Source organism: Choloepus didactylus, chromosome 2 (genome assembly GCF_015220235.1).
Source record: "Choloepus didactylus isolate mChoDid1 chromosome 2, mChoDid1.pri, whole genome shotgun sequence".
In the NCBI taxonomy this organism is placed as follows: Eukaryota; Metazoa; Chordata; class Mammalia; order Pilosa; family Megalonychidae; genus Choloepus; species Choloepus didactylus.
The window spans coordinates 107161739-107178832 of NC_051308.1; the positions used below are offsets into that span (position 1 = coordinate 107161739).

The 17094-nt window shown below is 38.8% G+C and overlaps 1 protein-coding gene and 1 pseudogene across 1 annotated transcript; both read right to left on the reverse strand.

The window, feature by feature from the left end:
- Nucleotides 1-888: 888 nt before the first annotated feature.
- On the reverse strand, nucleotides 889-1251 carry LOC119517149 (annotated as a pseudogene).
- A 543-nt stretch (nucleotides 1252-1794) lies between these two features.
- On the reverse strand, nucleotides 1795-5279 carry CD1E (CD1e molecule). Its single transcript, XM_037813705.1, has 6 exons — nucleotides 5219-5279; nucleotides 4612-4923; nucleotides 3722-4000; nucleotides 3206-3484; nucleotides 2677-2770; nucleotides 1795-2539 (listed from the first exon to the last, which is right to left on the reverse strand). The coding sequence occupies exons 1-6, from the start codon at nucleotides 5277-5279 to the stop codon at nucleotides 2407-2409; spliced, it is 1158 nt and encodes a 385-aa protein (XP_037669633.1). The 3' UTR covers nucleotides 1795-2406.
- Between the last annotated feature and the right edge of the window lie 11815 nt (nucleotides 5280-17094).

A 17094-nucleotide genomic window follows, 5' to 3' on the forward strand; every position in this document is an offset into this window, starting at 1 on the left:
CCTTCACAAAACAGAACAAGCAGCTGTTAGTTAGGGGAGCTGCATTTAAAAATATATGTGCATTTATGTATAAATAAATTACTAGAGCTGAAAATGTCTTCAGATGTTAGTCAAAATTTACCTATAAATTTTCCTATAAATTTACTATTTAGTTAGTGCACCTCTTAAAATATATCTTTCAAATAGTCTTATACATTTAGGTGAAATTTTACCCTTGCAAGAGATAAAGAAGCATATATTTTCCAGAATAGCAATTATTTTCATCCCTGTAACTTGGTTCTGTTCACATGCTGTTGCTACAGTGATTTTTGGAAACATCTGTAGGAACTTGGAGGATTTATGAGAGTAAGAGTTTCCGTAACAAAAAAGAGGGCAGGGACATCTAACTTTCTCTACAGGTATTATTACAAAGCACTGGAACTGTGACATTTATGATTCTGCAGCAAAAATCTTCAATGCCTTTGTCAACCAGCACTGCTTTTTTTCTTTCTGATCAAAAGACTTTAATAGCCTGGCAAACTAATTTCTAGGGTTCAATCCAGGCAGCTTAAAGAGAAATGAATTTTATCAATACTGGCATCTACTACAACTCGGGGCAGATCCAGCACTTTCTCTCTGATGATGTTATCCACTTGTCTTTTTGGTCATTAAGGAAGGACAACTCTGACAGGCTACAGTACCTCTCCATGAGTGAGGCAAGTGCAGGAAAATCTGAAAATAAGAAAAAACCCACCACAGTCTTGATTCGGCTTAAAGCAATAGTGCAATCACATTATACCCACATCTTCCAAAAACATCTTTTCCATGGCAAGAAAAGTTGATGATGATGCTTGTGGCTTTTATCACAGAGATGCATTAAATAAGCAGGTGTGTGCTGAGTACCAGAGGGCACTTCAAAATGCATCTTCATCATCTCCTACTTCTCCTCTCTAAGGGTCTGCCTTTGATGCTAACCGTGGTTTTAAGCCAAAGAATGAATAGACTGTGTTGCTTTCCTTTGATTCAAAAAAACTGTCATAATCTCCACAGTATCGGTCACCATTGAATATGAGGTGGTAGAGGGTTGCCCTGAGTAGGCTTCTTTTCCGGAGGGATATTTTTATACATCCATTGCCTCTGTTCTTCTGACATTGTGATATCCACCTCTTCAAATTCTATCTTGTTGACTTCCAGAAATCTAACCACATCCTGCTGTTTCTTCTTGATCGCCACAAAGTCGGAGGAAGAGGCGACTAACATGCGGATGACCATTCTCTAGTCGCGCCGGGGACCAACCCTCCGCCCCCCGGGACCGACCCTCCGCCTCAAGGGGCTCTGGGCTGACGCGAATGCAGAGGTAGAATCCGGCTCTGAGCCGCCGCCATCCCCTCGCAGAGAGTTCCCGTTAGGGAAGATCTGAGGACTCTCTCCTCTTTTTAACTAATCCTAATATGAATCCCTCCCTGGCATATGCACATCCACCGAGACATACCGAGATGCACACAATCTCATGGAAGTAGGATGCCAGTGCAACCCACCCTCACTTTGACAGGAGATATCTCTTATGTTATTATTTTCTTTAGAGAGCGCTGACAATGCATAAATATCCCAATCACTATAGAGTCTGAGGCACCCACCTGCCTTCCTCATCTCCAATGAAAGGCAAAAGGAGAGAGGAAAAGTTTTAATAAGAACAGAGTCAAATGGTGCAGAGATGTCAACGAAGGAATAGATTAAGATAGCATCACTTGATCTAATAATAAATTTATTTCAGTCAGCACTAATTGAAAAATATTATATTCAGGCAAATGAACAATCTATGTAATTTGAAGGGCCAATGAAAAATGAAAATACAGTATCTCTTATTCAAAAATTACTAAGAATTTCATGATGGCAACAGCAGAGCATTAAATCAAGTATGAGTCCCTTGGAAGCATGGGATTCACTGCACAGGTCGTTTGCCCATGAAGCTGGCCTTGAATTCAGGTAAAGCTTCTGATCATGGAAACAGATATAATTACCTGAATTCTGCTCTCAAAAATACAAAAGAAGACAACAGAAGCCTAAACAACTAGGGTACAGAGTAGGAAGAGATGAGCACCTTTTGCAAGATTGGTTCAATTTCAGGATTACAGAAAAGCTTTCAATTAGACAGTCCAGGGAAGCTTCCAGGAGAAAGAAGCATCTGCGTCAGAATTTGAAGAACTGATGGAGATAAACATGTGGCCAAAGCAGTAGAAGTATCACTGAAAGATTTAAATAAAGCAGATTTCCTAAGGGTCAGGTTTTCTACCAAAACAAGCTGTTTCAACAGAATGATGGTTTATTTATAGGCATCAATTACATTTAAGCAAAACCAGACAAGGATTTTACAAACAAAGTAAAACTAGTGTCACTGGAGTTGGTTTAGGCTTGTTTTCCACTTCTTCAGGAATCTGTTTTGGACCCATGATTCATGTGCCAAGCAAAGCCAGGGTCCAGAGCTTCTGAGGTCCTGGATTTTGGTTCCAATAGTAAAGGCAAGTGGTGTTTAAGAAGTGAGAGGATGTTCCCATATGAGCTGTGGGAGAATGGGGAGAAAAGAGCCTTAACCTAAAAGAAGGGATATTGGAGAGGAGAGGGGAAGAATACAAAAAGATAGAGGAATGGAGAAAGTTCAGAAGAGGTTGAAGAAACAAAGGACAAGAAAAGGTTCACCTCTGCTTTTTAAACCATGAGCCCAGGACAATGAACACGAACAGGGTAACAATTGCAGCCAAACAGATCAGCATCAGGAAGCTGGAATATCCATCTGGTTGGGGGGCGGGAAATAAGGACGTAAAGCCAAAGGGTACTCTCTAGTCCACTGTGTTATTGCTTCTCAGTCACAAGAGTGGGATCGTCCCAGAGTTTTCATCTGTAGCTTCTAGAACCCTCATTTCAGTTCCTACTGAGTCTCTGTCCCTGCCGATTCTCTCTTCCCCTTTCTCTCTCTATTCCCCACCACCACCACCAGGAAATCACTACAGCCTTCTTTCTTCTGTCTCTAGCACCCCAACTCCCATTTTCTTGAAATTTAACTGCTGTCACTCTCCACCCTTCTTTATTTGGTTTCTCCCACTTTTATCCTTCTTGTGCCTAGCATTCCTACCCATTTCTCAGAAAAGCCCTTGGATTCTCTTCCATCCTTTCCCAGCCCTTGGATTCTCTTCCATCCTTTCCCAGCCGGGCCCCAGTTCTTCCTCACCCCAGTGGATGATTATATCATAGCCTCCAAGGCTGCTGTGCCTCACTCGGCAGGACAGGCCAGCCGCCTCCCCAGCTGCCACATCCAGGGTCACCCGGAGCCACCATGTCCTGTCAGCATTGGGCAGGACGTCGTCTCGCTGAGTGGCCGGCTGCTCCTGCTCGCCCCGCATCCACATCACACACACAGGCTTAGGGTGGAATCCTGAGATGTGGCACACCAGCAGCAGACGGCCAGGACCAGGGCTGGGGCCTCTGGACAGCCAGGCCTCAGGCTTCACTGGAAAGAAGATGGGAAGACATGGAATTCAAGGAGGCATCCCACGCCACAGCTCAGGGATTCTGGGTGCCTTAGTAATTTGGGTGATCACTTCTTTCCAGTCTCTAGAAAATGATTTTGAATCCACATCTCACCCTCTAGCCTCTTAAGGTATGTTTCAAAAGGATAATTGGGAGTGGCAAACTCAAATACAAAGTTAAAGCATGAGGAATATGAGGAACAGAGAGTTGGACTCACCTTGCCGTTGCAGTTCTGGCTTCGCTGCTTCAAGGAGGCCTGCTAGAAATCGAGGGCAGGTCTCACTGAGAAGGTTCTGCACTATCTCTTTAATTTCTCGGTAGCAATTGAGCGCCCTGCAGACATTCTGGGCCCGACATCCTGCTCCTGGAGCTGGCTGCCAGGCATTTCCTTGGAAACTCAGGAAATCTGTTCCTTGATATGCCACTTTTAGAAAGCTCTCAGAGGCATCCCCAGGACACATTCTACAGCCTGATGACATCTGGGACTCAAAGGGGTCTGGGGAGTGGAAGGCAAGAGAGAATCAGTATGGAAAGATTTACAGGGAAGGAAGGTAAAACACCCAGAGAGAAAAAGGATTCAAGAGAAGGAAATTTTGCTGGGGAATCATGATGGGAGACTAGAGAGGGAGACTAGAGTTGAGGTGGGAAAAGGGGTGGACATTTGTGGGAAGATAATTGGAATGATTTCTTTGGAAGAGGTAGGTGTGGAGGTTTAGGAAGATGGTCTGGAAGAAAGCTGACTTGTGAGTGGTTAGGCACAGGCAGGCCAAATGAACATCAGCCAAGAGAAAAGGAGGACAGAAGCCTGGTTGGGAGAAGCTGGATGTGAGGCCAGGGATGATGGGCAGAGGATGGAGAAGAGACAGCCATTCTGAGGAGCCACAACTTGAGAGTATACTCAGGGATGTGAAGAGATAGATGCATGCAGGCTCTTCTGTGTTTGGGGAGGAGCATTGAATGGAGTAGCAGAGGAGGGAGGATGAGCCAAAGGAAGCAGTATGAGGCCAGGAAGGTTAGATGATGGTCAGAGCCTCTTATACCACCTTTCTTCTTAGGACTATGGTCTGAAACCTCAGGTGGAGCAACAGCTGAGAACAATGAACTCACATTCAAACTGTAACTGACTGGCAAAGGCCTGCACTTCCCGGATGAAACCATTGAAATAAAACTGGAATAGTGCCTGGAGGTTCTTCAACTCTTCTTTGCTGAAGTTTCCCTGGGACCAGGGCCACAGAAAGCGGATGGTGCCCAAGGCACTGTCCCAGCCATGAGTCTGCAGCTCGCCCAGCCAGCCTGAGCCCTGGTTGTGGGCCCAGCTGTGGTTGGCAAAGGAGGAGATCTGGAGAATATGGAAGGAGAAAGGCTCTTCAACTGCTGGATGGCAGGGTCCTAAGGCCTGGGGAGCAGAGGAAGATGGGACTGGAAAGTGGAAAGAGCATGAAAGGATGGGATAAGAGGGGTTCAAAGGAGGAGAAGAGGGATGGAGATAGTTACACTGGTTGCAGATATTCCAATATACCCTCCCTTCATGGACAGCTTCTTGGGAGAGAGACTGAGACTGGAGGCAAGGACTATCTGTCTGGAACTAGTCTGGAATGCAGACTACAAGGGCATCCCAAAGGAACACTGCTCCCCTCCCCCAGGTCCTCCCCAATTTCCTCTGTGCCCTCCTGTGCCCCACCCACAGGTGTCCTTACCCCTGAGTCCTCCTTACCCTCTGTGCTTTCCCCATAGCAGAGAAGTCCCTGAAAAAGCAGGGGCAGCAGGAGCAGCATCGAAGCTCTACCAGGTGAAGGGCACCTTGGTAGGACAAACTGCCCTCAGAACTCAGATAGCAGCCTCCCTACCCACACCCCCTCGCACTCTCCTCCCACTTCCCTTGCTGCTCAGATGAACTTCTCCCTCTCTGTACTTCCCTGTCAGAGAACACACTGCCTCCCTCAGCCACAGGTTTCTTACAGGGCCTCTATTTCCCCTATAGTTCTCCTTTATGTTACACCTCCTCCCCCCATCCCCACCCCCACCTGGCTTTCTGGCTTCCAGAGGTTCCCCCTGCTCTTGTCTGCATTCTCCAGACCTCCCCTATTGCACTTGCTGGCATGGAAGGAGGCCTAGGACTACAGCTGGAGTCTGTGGTCTGGCCCTGGAGAAATCAGATCCTCACTTTGGTTCTTGATGGTCTCACCTCTGATGGAAGGTATTCAATGGTGCCCTGTGTCCCTTCCAACAGTCTTCCTACTCCTTTATTTCTCTTTTCCTCCTTTCTGCTGCCTGGGCTTGCTTTCTCCCTCTTCTTCATCTTTCCTGTCTTTCTCTTATCATCCATTATTTCTGCCCCCAGAACCTACTCTCAGTCTTCTCACTTGTCCTGCCTGGACTCCTGCCCTCTCATTCTCCCCTCCACCTCTTCCTTCTGCTCTTCTCAAAATCACCCTCAGAAGACATTAGGAATCCTGCATAATCCACAGGCAAATCTTCATTATCTATAGTGAAAAAGAAGTGGCAATGACTATGCAGATTATCAGATAATCTAAAGGAATTTCCTTTTTGCTCAGTTTCCCCCAGTTGGACCAATTACCAGTGTTGGAAGGGGTCCATAAGCTGGCTTGACCTGGAAGCAATGAGCTGACTCATCCATGTCGTGTGGGCCTGGAGTGAACAGACAGGGGCCTTGGACCTTTAGCCCTGCCCCAAGCGAGTGGAGCAAGTCGAGATCTGTGGGTAAATTTCACCCTGGGAATGAAAACAGCAGGGTAGATAAGTGGCCTTCCCATCCCAGTTTCTGGTCTGGAAGCATATGTGCCTTGGTAGCGACTGGTTAGAGAGCAGTTTGGTTTAGAAGCAGGGAGGTACCTATAGGGGACAAAAGTGATCATGGGTGAATTAATTACTGTGTTGATTTTTTGTTTTTGTTCCTTTCGTTTATGTTTGTTATGGCCACCTGAAAGCAGTTGAAATACCATGCCTGTGTTTGATTTTCATATATTCATTTTCATAAATTCATAAATTAAATATATTCGGACATTTTCTCAGAGCCCACCTAGTGCCAAGAAATTTGCCAGACACTACCATTGCAGAGGTGGAAGTCCTTTGAAGAAAACAAAACAAAACCCAACCCCAAAACTCTGCTTTCCCTATAGAGAAGGATAGTGGTAGGGATTATTGAAAAAGGTCTATAATCAGTCCCAACCTGGTGTTGTTTCTGAATTCCAGGAATAAAGAAAAACTTTTACAGAGCTTCAGACAGAAATACTGGTTATTTATGAGGAAAAGAAAGACACTGGTTTCAGATGTTTCACATGCAATGCAATGGTGAAATATTTCAGAATTCTGTTGGAAAGGAGGTGATCTAAAATTCCTTATTCAGGCAAATTATCATTCATCTACCATGGCAAAACTGATCCATATTTAGACCCTCAAAAACTCAAAACGTATGCTTCACAATGCCCTTTATGAAATGAATTGCCACAGTAAAGACAAAAATTAACCTTAATAAAGAACTCAAGAAATGGCACAAGAAAGATAGGTATAAAACCTATAGTTAACTAAATAATTGTTTAAAATGTACTTTTAAAATTTGACACAATTCTTTAGTATTTTAGGAAAATGTTAATAACAATGAAGAAATCAAATTCCATATTATTTCAGCAAAACCTAGGGAGGGAGATGAGAAGAAAGCAGAAAAATAACATTTATTTGAAATTGTCTGATTGGTCATAGGAGTGAAATAGAAACTGGGGTCAACTAGAAAATTTGGTTAAATCCTGGTATATTTATTAGATTAGATTAAATCAAGGTGACAGAGAGCACAGATATTTAGTTCATATTTTCAAACACTTAAAATGTCCAAATGTGTGTTTAAAAATGAATAAATCCATTATCATGCTGGAAAATAATGGAGGGATCCAATTGCTGGAGAGAAAGTTTAAAGTCATTCAAAAAAGAAAACAAGTATGATGGATTCAAATCCACAGCCCAAAACATATGCAGAAGAAACATAATATAAAGATAAGTGGAAATCCGCAAATACTATAATGTTAGAATGAAAAGATACAAGCTATAATGGTACTTAGATACAAGCTATAATGGTACTTGATTAGAAAATAAATTAATAATGCTGGTTTTACTGAGGTTCAGGCTGCAAGAGCATTTTGCCCTGTGAGAGTAATGCAAGAACTTCTTTCTTAACAGAGTGGCATGTTGGCCTAAGGAGAGGTTCCAGCCTGAAAACAGGCTCTGTATTTTAAGAGAAGCAGCGCAGGGACTAAGACAAGTAGACTCCCAACTTCAGTGCCTCCATCCTTTTTGCTAGCAATTGAAGGATTAATTGCATCACATGCCCAGAAAGGCCATGGATTATTTTGAGCAGCAGCCTCCTGGTTCTACAGAAATTATGGGTAGATGAGCATGCTTATTTTAAACTTTATCTGAAAAAACAAAAGCAGAAGATCCTATATATTTTTGCTAAAGGGTACTATTAAAGGGGATATTTGCCTTACCGTTTAGTAAAACATACTGAAAGTTTGTGCTAAAAAAGTGGAAGATTAGACTCATAGTATTTTTTATAGAAATTTATTATGTGATAGAAGTGGGTGTTTGAGCTTAAGGACCAAGGGAAAAAAAAAAGTCACGGTAGGAGAATGATATTGAGACCTTATTATGAGTGGTTATACATGCCATACTGAAGAATTGTCTTACTTTCCAAGCAAGTGAAGGATTTTAAATATGAGAGTGAGGCAGTTAAATTGGCAATTAGGAAAATCCCCCTAAATACCAGTGTGAATCATAGAAGAATGTATCAGATGAGATCAAGAAGGCAGTTGAATTTGGAGTCCTGAACAAAGGCAGTGCAGTGAGAATGGAGGACAGTTTAAATAACAGATTATTTCAAGGTAACTGTGAGTTGTCAAAGAAGTGCGACCAAGAGGAGATAAAGTTTTGCCATTGAAGATGTTAGAGAATATAGGTGTGGTGGCTTGGAGCTACGAACCCTAGAAAAACATGTTCTTCAACTTAATCCATTCCTGTGAGCATGAACCCTTAGAAGTAGAACCTTTTGACGGGTTGTTTCAGTTAAGGTGTGGCCAAGCTGACGGGTCTTAATCCTATCATTAAAGGCCTTATAGGGAAGGTCACAGAGAGAGAGAAGGCACCAGGAAGCCGCCAGATGCTAAAAGTCAATGGAAAGTGAAAGAGAAGGTAGAAACCAGAAGAGGCTGCCATGTCCATTGATTCCCATATAACAGAAAAACCAAGGATCAAGGATCACCAGCAACCAGCCCCTCAATGCCACAGTCTTCTGAGAGAAAGCATCATCCTGATGACCTTGATTTTGGATTTTTCCTAGCCTCAAAACCGTGAGCCAAAAAATTCCCATTGTTTAAGCCAACCAATTACATAGTATTTGTTTCAGCAGCCCAGAAGCTAAATCACTATGTTTGGAATGAATAGACTGAGATGCAGAGTTCAGTTTGGTTCCTGTTGAGAATGAGGCTCTAGTTGAAGGTGTTTGAGTCTTTCATGGCATATTGGTTACTACAAGGGAGTGTCATGGGCTACGTGTACCCTGCCAAGTTCATGGTGTCATAATCAATGTAAGTATCTATATATTTGTTGATCTCTTTCAAATTACTTTTTAAATTAAACTAAATAATATTATCATTAAAAATGTTCAAGTGTCTTGAAGTTTGTTCACTTATTCATTTATTCTTTCATTTATTAAATAAATATTTATTTTTACTATGGACAGTTACATTAATGGATCTTCCAATGTTCAATTACTATTAAATTCCTGGTAAAACCCCTACATGGCATGGCTAGATTAATTTACTTAAATTCACAAATGAATGTGGATGATACTTATCGGGTGTATGCTTCGTTTTGTTTTTATTTGTTTACTTTGTTTATCTTCAAGTATTCTTGTCCAGTTGGTGAGTTTGTGTTGGGCTAATTCTAGCCTCATAAAATGACTTCAATTGTTTTCTGTCTTTTCCTATATTCTAAAACAGTATGTGCATCATTCAGAATTTCCTGTACCCCATATTCCAGGGCCATTTTGGTTAGTTATAACTTTGACTTCAGATTTAGTTTTTATAGTAACTGAAAGATTTAGGGTTTCTTCTTCCTTTAGGGCTTATTTTAGCCATTTATAAATTTCAATAAAATTTTCCATCTCATTTTGACTTCAAATCTCCTTACATAGAGTTGTACATAGTCTTATTTTATGAATTTTTAGTCTTCACTGCATCCATAAACATTCACTTCTTAGATTTCAGTGTTGTTTATTCATGCATTATCTTTATCTTATATCAGTCCTTCTAGAGTTAAATTCTATATTTTATTAATTTTTTTAAAAAGTTTTTGTAGATCATTTAGATTCCTTCTAAATTAAAATTATTCAGAAGTTAAATTCCAAAGAAAAAAAATCAAATATTTATTTCAATTGTTTGGTGCTTTATGGTATAATTCTTTCCTCCTTGCTTGACAAATTCCTCTAGTGCCTAACCACCATTTTTGACTAAATGTTTCACTGTGGCTAGGTCCCTTTTAAGAAGAAATTCCCCCTCCTATGCTCTTCTCTGGGACTGCAGTCATCGCTTTTTGTTAACCTTCTTGCCCAAACTGGAAAATTCTCTGGAAACATACTGCAATGTGTAGTTTTGAACAAATCCACGTTCCGTTATCATGAGTAAGAAAATGATGGGGGGGGGGGACACCTAAAAATAGATTTCAACTAGTGTTTTTAAATATATTTATATAAATGTAAGGCTGTTTTCAATCTGCTCCCATTGAAAACTGTCTGTAATCATCCAGTGGAATTCCTGTATTTCCTTAAAAGAAGTTTGATTTAAACTATAATGATTTTAGAATAAACTTAATGCCAACTTAATAAAATGTTAATAGAAGATATAAACTTAATGAAATGTTAATACAAAATATAAAATAACATCAACTCCTATATCTACAAACATTCAGTAGTCAACCAAAGTTTGATATAATGAAATCTCATCTTTCAAATTGAATCTGTTACTTATTCCTCTTAGGTGCAAGGAAAAAATTTGGAAAAGGTCAGTGCCAAGCCTGTCCTATGTGATCACACAGCATGGCCTTTTGTGAGCATCATTCATCTGCTCTCTGATTGTTCTGCATGGTAGGTTGAATTATGTACCCCAATTTAGACATGTTCTTAATCTTAATCTGCATCCCTGTAGGTGAAACCCATTATAAAGAGGACCTCTTACAGATGCTACTTTTAATTAAGGTGTGGCCTGACTAAATGAGGGGTCTTAACCCAGATTACTAGAGGCATTAGAAAGAGAAGGTCACAGGAAGGAAGCTAGTAGCAAGAAGTCAGCAGGGACCCAGAAGAGAAAGGAGAGGACATCACCATGTGACAGAACCTGAAATACAAGCCAAGGAATGCCCCAAGCCGAGGAACCCCCTGGTTGCCAGTAACTAACACCAGAAGGCTGCTACTGATCCCAAGAGGAAGCAAGTCTATTAGCCTCTGAAATAGTGAGACAATAAATTCCTGTTGTTTAAATAAAACCATTGGGTGCTATTTGTAATAGCAATTCAGGAAACTAAGACATTCTGTCTTCTAACTCTGCCCACACAGTGACATTTTCTCTTAAGTTCTCATTTTTCATTTAAGGAGATTTCCTTTCAGTTAAAAATTCCATTCATGTGAACTTATGAAACCTATGTTGTCCCAGTGAAGGATACAAAGACTTCTCTTTGGTAGTATCCATCTCTGTAGCTCTCATTATTGCCCTCACATGTTGTTGCATTACCTTCAGAGCCCCCAAAGTCTTAAGTAATTATTTCTAGGAGCCCCTTGTGATTGCATTTATTAACTCACTAATGAATCTGTTTAGCTCCCACTTCTTGGAAACTTTTGTGCAACTTCCTCTGCCCTCCCATGTCTTCAGTCAGCTCCTGTCATACTCCATTGCAGTGACAGTTGTTCACAGGAACAAGATCCACAGGATCCAAAGTAATATAGTAAGTTCTGAGACCCTCCATGTGCTAAACCCAGATGGAAATATCTGTCTTTGTCCTCATTTTCAGTTACATTTTTGTTAAAAAGCAAAAGGAGTTTTAGGCTATGCTACCAATATCTTAAGTGCTGTCCAACAGAACCATCTGGGATGATGGAAATGTTCTATTTTGTGCTATCCAGTACAGTGCTCAATTTAATTAATTTAAATTTAAATTTGGAAAGTGCAATCTTAGAATTTAAATTGAAAATAATAACTTTCAGTTCTTATCCACATCCCTATGGCTTTCTGTAACTCGAACATGTCCAGCTAAAAATCTGCCAGACCTCCCCCTCATATCTGACTATGACTTATCACAGATGATAGTTATCTTGGTCACTTGAGGTTACTATTTTTCCCTTCCGATACTCTGTTCATTAGAAGTGAGACAGTAACTCTGACTATGACTTATCACTGATGATAGTTATCTTGGTCACTTGAGGTTACTGTTTTTCCCTTCCGATACTCTATTCATTAGAAATGAGACAGTAACTCTGACCTACGCTCAAGGGGAGGGGAATTAAGCTCCACTTCCTGGAGGGAGAAGTATCTGCATACATTATTTGGAATCCTTCTGTAAGAAAGATTTGTCCCTTTCCCCCCATTTGTTTATTTACTCAATCATTTATTTATATTAGTGTGGGTTTGTGAATATTTTTTTCATACTTTGAGTTTTATTAGAACCTCTAAGGCATGCTACACCTCTTCTCTCGACCACCCCGGTGACCACTCCTGCCCCTACTTATCCATGTTGCCAACTTTTTCCTTGAAAACTGGCTACCCAAGTTGAGGTCCACATCCTGGCCCTAATGCTATCTCTATCCCTGTTCTAGACTGTGTGAAAAATATTCTAAGTTCTTCTTTTCCCCAAAAGTAACAAAAGATATATGAATTGTAAGAGTGTTTATTAGGCCGTGTTGCTGTACGTGGTTATAACTTGAACAAATTGCACAATCTGTGAGTTGTTGCTTCTACATCTGTGAAATGAGATCAAGTCTATTAACTTCCTCAGGGGGTTATTGTGAGGATTAAATGAGGAAATGTGTAGAAAGCACACAAGAACCATTTAATAATTATTAGCTCCTAGTATCGTTAGAATCATTGCTACCTCCACTGCCACCACAGTGATCATCACTATGAGATCTGTAACTTGAGGAAACAATATCTCCCTTGGGATGGTGCCCCAATGTACTAATGTCATCAGTTAATCAGGTTCCATATGTACTAATGTCATCAGTTAATCAGGTTCCATGCGCCACCCTGATCATCAAATCTTTGACAGTGAGGAAATAGAGGACCATGTTCCAGGAAAGGAAAGAAGTGTAGAGAGATGGAGCCCAGCATTTGGAACCACATTTCCTTAGCCTACAGATATCTGCCAATTCCAAATTTGGTAGCAGAACTTTCCACACAGTCCTGGAGCTAAAGAGACAAAAACTACAATTTGGGGCCTGTGCGGAAGGAGAAATCCTGGTAAACACCTTGGACTTTGGGTTACAATTCTAAAATCTTTCATTCTAAAGCCCCAAAACCTAGCAGCAAAAGTGAACCAAACTAGAGATAGAATAGCCCCCAGGGATTGAAACCCAGGCTTGAATAATTGTAATAACTGATTTGATTAAAGTCAGCTAGGATTGCTAGTGCCCAACCCTAACAGTCAAGTTGAGCAATGGAAAGGATAAATAAATTATAATAAATATTAACTGTATTAAATAATAAAAATTAAAGTGCATTACAAATGCAGAACATAAATCAGTAGAAAGATAAATGAAATTCAAATGTTCTAGGACACTTGCATTAGCAAAGAGTGGTAAAATATTAATTTATATTTGAATTTAAAGAGGTTAGGATACATATATGAGTTTTCATATAAATGGAATATTAAAAGACCATGAAAACATGTAATAAATGGGAAAATTGCATAATTAAAATACCTAATCCAAAAGCAGGCAGAAAGCACTGGAAATTGAAGAGGAAGAACACAAAAGGGACAGAAAAAGAGGTAATCAATAGTAAGATGGTATATTTAAACCCAAATATATCAGTAACTATATAAAAGATAAACAAACTAAATAATTAAAAGACAAAGTTTTCAGACCAGATAGAAAACAGCTTAACTATATTATGGCCACAAGTGAAATGCTATAAATATAAGCAAACAGAAGGCTTGAAAATAAAAACACACAAAAAGATATACTATATAAATACTAATATAAAGGAAACTGATATTGCTATAACTTCAGACAAAAGCATCCTTACAGGCAAGGAAGCATTATTGGAGATAAAGTAGGAAATATATCAACTGGAAAATATAGCATTTTTAAACATTTATACATCTAATAACACATTGTCAAAATTAGAAAACAAAAGTTGGAAAAAAAAAGATTTTTTAAATGTACAATAATGGTGGAGATTTTTAACATAGCTCTCTGAATGAAGCAAATCGAAAAAGCAACATGCATAAGATTCAAACAAGATTAACAAACATGACCTAATTGATATATTTAGAATTCAAAAATTTAACAGCAGAAAGGCATGTTCTTTTCAAATACCCATGGAATATTTACTTTTAAAATGACAATATGTATGGCCATAAAGCAATTGTAAATAAATTTCAAAGGTTGAAACAGGGCAAAATAAATACATTGGAATTTAGCTACAAATCAATCATAAGAAGATGAACAGAAAATCCCAAATGTTTGGTAATTCAGAAATACAAAATCTAAATAACTGACATGTCAAAAAATGAAAATTAGATAATATGTTGAAACTAAAGGCAATAAAACATCAAACTTTTAATATATGATTATGGAAATATTTTGGCATTTAAGACATATGCTGAAAATGATAGCTGTAAATAGATTATTTAAACATCTACATCAATAAATTAGAAAGATAACAGCAAATTAAACACAAAGAAAGTAGAAATTAAGAAATAATAAAGAAAATGATTTGACCATAGAGAGAACCAACAAAGCCAAAAGTTAATTCTTTAAAAATCTTGTAAAATGTATAGACCTCTGTCAAGATGAGAGAATAGATTTCAAAATCAGACAAATAAAGGTACATAACTACAAACCCTAGAGACATTAATATAAAAATAAGAGATTATGAATATGCTGAAGGCAATAAATTGGACAATTTGGAAAACATACACAAAATCCTTGAAAAACACAATTTACTGACACAAAAAGAAGTAGATAATCTGAATAGAGTTATGCTTATTTTGAGAATTTGGATGTGAAATTTAAAACTTTCTCAAAAGAAATTTCCCAAAACGTAAGGTTTCACTAGTGAATTTTACAAAACATATAACGAGGAAAATAACACAAACTCTCCCTGAGAACAGAAATAGAGGAAATATTACTTAATTCATTTCATGAGGTAAAAAACCTTAGCGCCAATACCTGACAAGAATATTAAAGAATCAAATAACAATGATGCAAATCCTTAAACAATAAAAGAGCAAACTGAATCAACATACATGCATTATGAGCAAGACAGGTAAATGGCAGAAATTCTTTTTTGTTTTACCATTTTAAAACCAGTAACTGCAATTCACTATTTTAATGGAATAAAGGAAAGAAAACATTTTATTGTGTTTTTGTGTTAAGAAATGCAAAATAAGTACATGATAAAATTCATTAGCCAACCATTAAAAAAAAAGCTTTTAACAAATTTGGAAGAAAATGTCCCTAATCTGATAAAGGATATTAAAGGGTATCTGCCAAACACCCACAGCAAATATCATAATTAATGTGAACTCCTGAAACATTCCTCTCTGATATCAGTATCAAGATAAGAATGCAAGTCTAGCAATAATCCTATTCATAATTGTACCAAATGTCACAGCCAGTGCAACTAGGCAAGAAAAGCAATAAAAATTGGAAAGTAACCAATGAAAAGAAATATTGGAAAGAAACAAAAGAAATTTTCATATTCAGAGATGTCACGAGAATGTACACAGATAATCAATAAAGGAAAGTGAAAATAAAATAATAGACTTAAGTTGATTTAACGTGGATACTTAAAGCAAAGTTAAAATATTTTAACATATTTTTATATATCAGCAAAAAAACACAAACACACTGGCAGGTACAAACACTCATGGAAAAAAAAATTTGGAAAACCCTTTAATTTTGAGGTTAAGGTATATTTCTGATAGCCATTCATCCAGATACTTTTATTTTTCCCATAAAACTTCTAGTCTCAAGCACTGTAATAATTTTCTGTTGTTTTAAGACACTAAGCTTGTGATAATTTAGAGGAAAAAGCATAAATCCAGAAAACCAGTTTCAAAGTATTATAAATTGGGGGGAAAAGGATAAAGAAAAGTGAAGAAAATAGAGGAAAGGTATAAGAAGGATATGGAAACCTAAAGCGAGTCATCAGAGATCACATAATATCACAATTTACAAGCAACTAAAAATTCCAACTCAGTGGGTTTAAAATGAAAAATGAAACTCATGATATTCATATACTGAAATGTCCAGAGGTACATCAACCTTTGAGTAAAGTTTAATCTGGTCCCTGACTCTGTCACTCCATCATTCTCTTCTGTTTTCTTTTCAATGTAAGCTTATACCTGGGCCAGTTTGACCTATGATGCAAAGCGCTATAGCAATTTTGGGTTTTTAACACATTGTTACATCCAGAGGAAGAGAGAGGTACTGCTTTCACAACCACCAAAAGTAAACTCTAGGCTTTAGGTCTTGGGTAGGCCCCAAAAAATCTGTATATCTAACAAGCTCACAGATGCTGCTGTTTGTGGTCCACACCCCAAGAAGCACAGACTCTTAGGGTCCAGGCCTGTAACTGAGTTGCTCTCATGCAGGCAAAAACATGATGGTGACTCTATAAGGTGGGGTGGAGTGGAAGGCATTCTGGAGAAGCCACATGAGGGGAAGAAAGCTGTGTTTTCTGCCATTTACTACTCTTTTCAACTCTTTTCCATTTCTCCCCAACGCCTCACACACCATATCACCTTAAATATTCCAGGTGGGAGAACTACTTCTAGAAACTTATGGCTCCTATAAGCCTTCTGCTTGCCAACCTCCACTCTCACCCCCACCTTTCCTAAGGCCTCTATAAAAAATAAACTCATTTTTTCCTTTCCTCTGTCCCCTGTTTTAATCAAGATGAGTTTGGATTTTTTTAAAGGGATAGTCTCTAAAACTGTGAAATGAACAAAAGAATGAAAATCAAAGCAAACTGCAAATCAAAGATATTGCTTTATTTATGCAGCCCTGGTCTCAAGGTTTCTGAAAGTAAAAACAGTCTTCTTCATTCTTTTCCTTGAACATTTAACAACCTACTGGCTCTAACAACCTTCACACACATTGTCTCTCACTCATTCTCACTGGAAAACTGAGAAACAGGATTCTCATTCTAATGACTCTCTGTAGCTAGACTATAGTTGTGGTAAGGGCAATGATGATATTCCCCAGAGGAGTTCAGGACAGAAACAAGGAAAGCAAGAGAACATAATGTTTTTTGGCCAAGTGAGAAATATTTTAGTAACAAGAGGGACATCTGTAGCATCAAGAGATGA

What these genes read in the sequence shown, in the direction of transcription:
- CD1E (XM_037813705.1), bottom strand. Translation starts at nt 5,279, where the DNA reads ATGCTGCTCCTGCTGCCCCTGCTTTTTCAGGGACTTCTCTGCTATGGG. An exon ending in CAGTCAGTTACAGTTTGAAT is followed by an intron (nt 4,001 to 4,611) that starts GTGAGTTCATTG and finishes TCCACTCCCCAG; the next exon opens with ACCCCTTTGAGTCCCAGATG. An exon ending in GCCAGAACTGCAACGGCAAG is followed by an intron (nt 3,485 to 3,721) that starts GTGAGTCCAACT and finishes TCTTCTTTCCAG; the next exon opens with TGAAGCCTGAGGCCTGGCTG.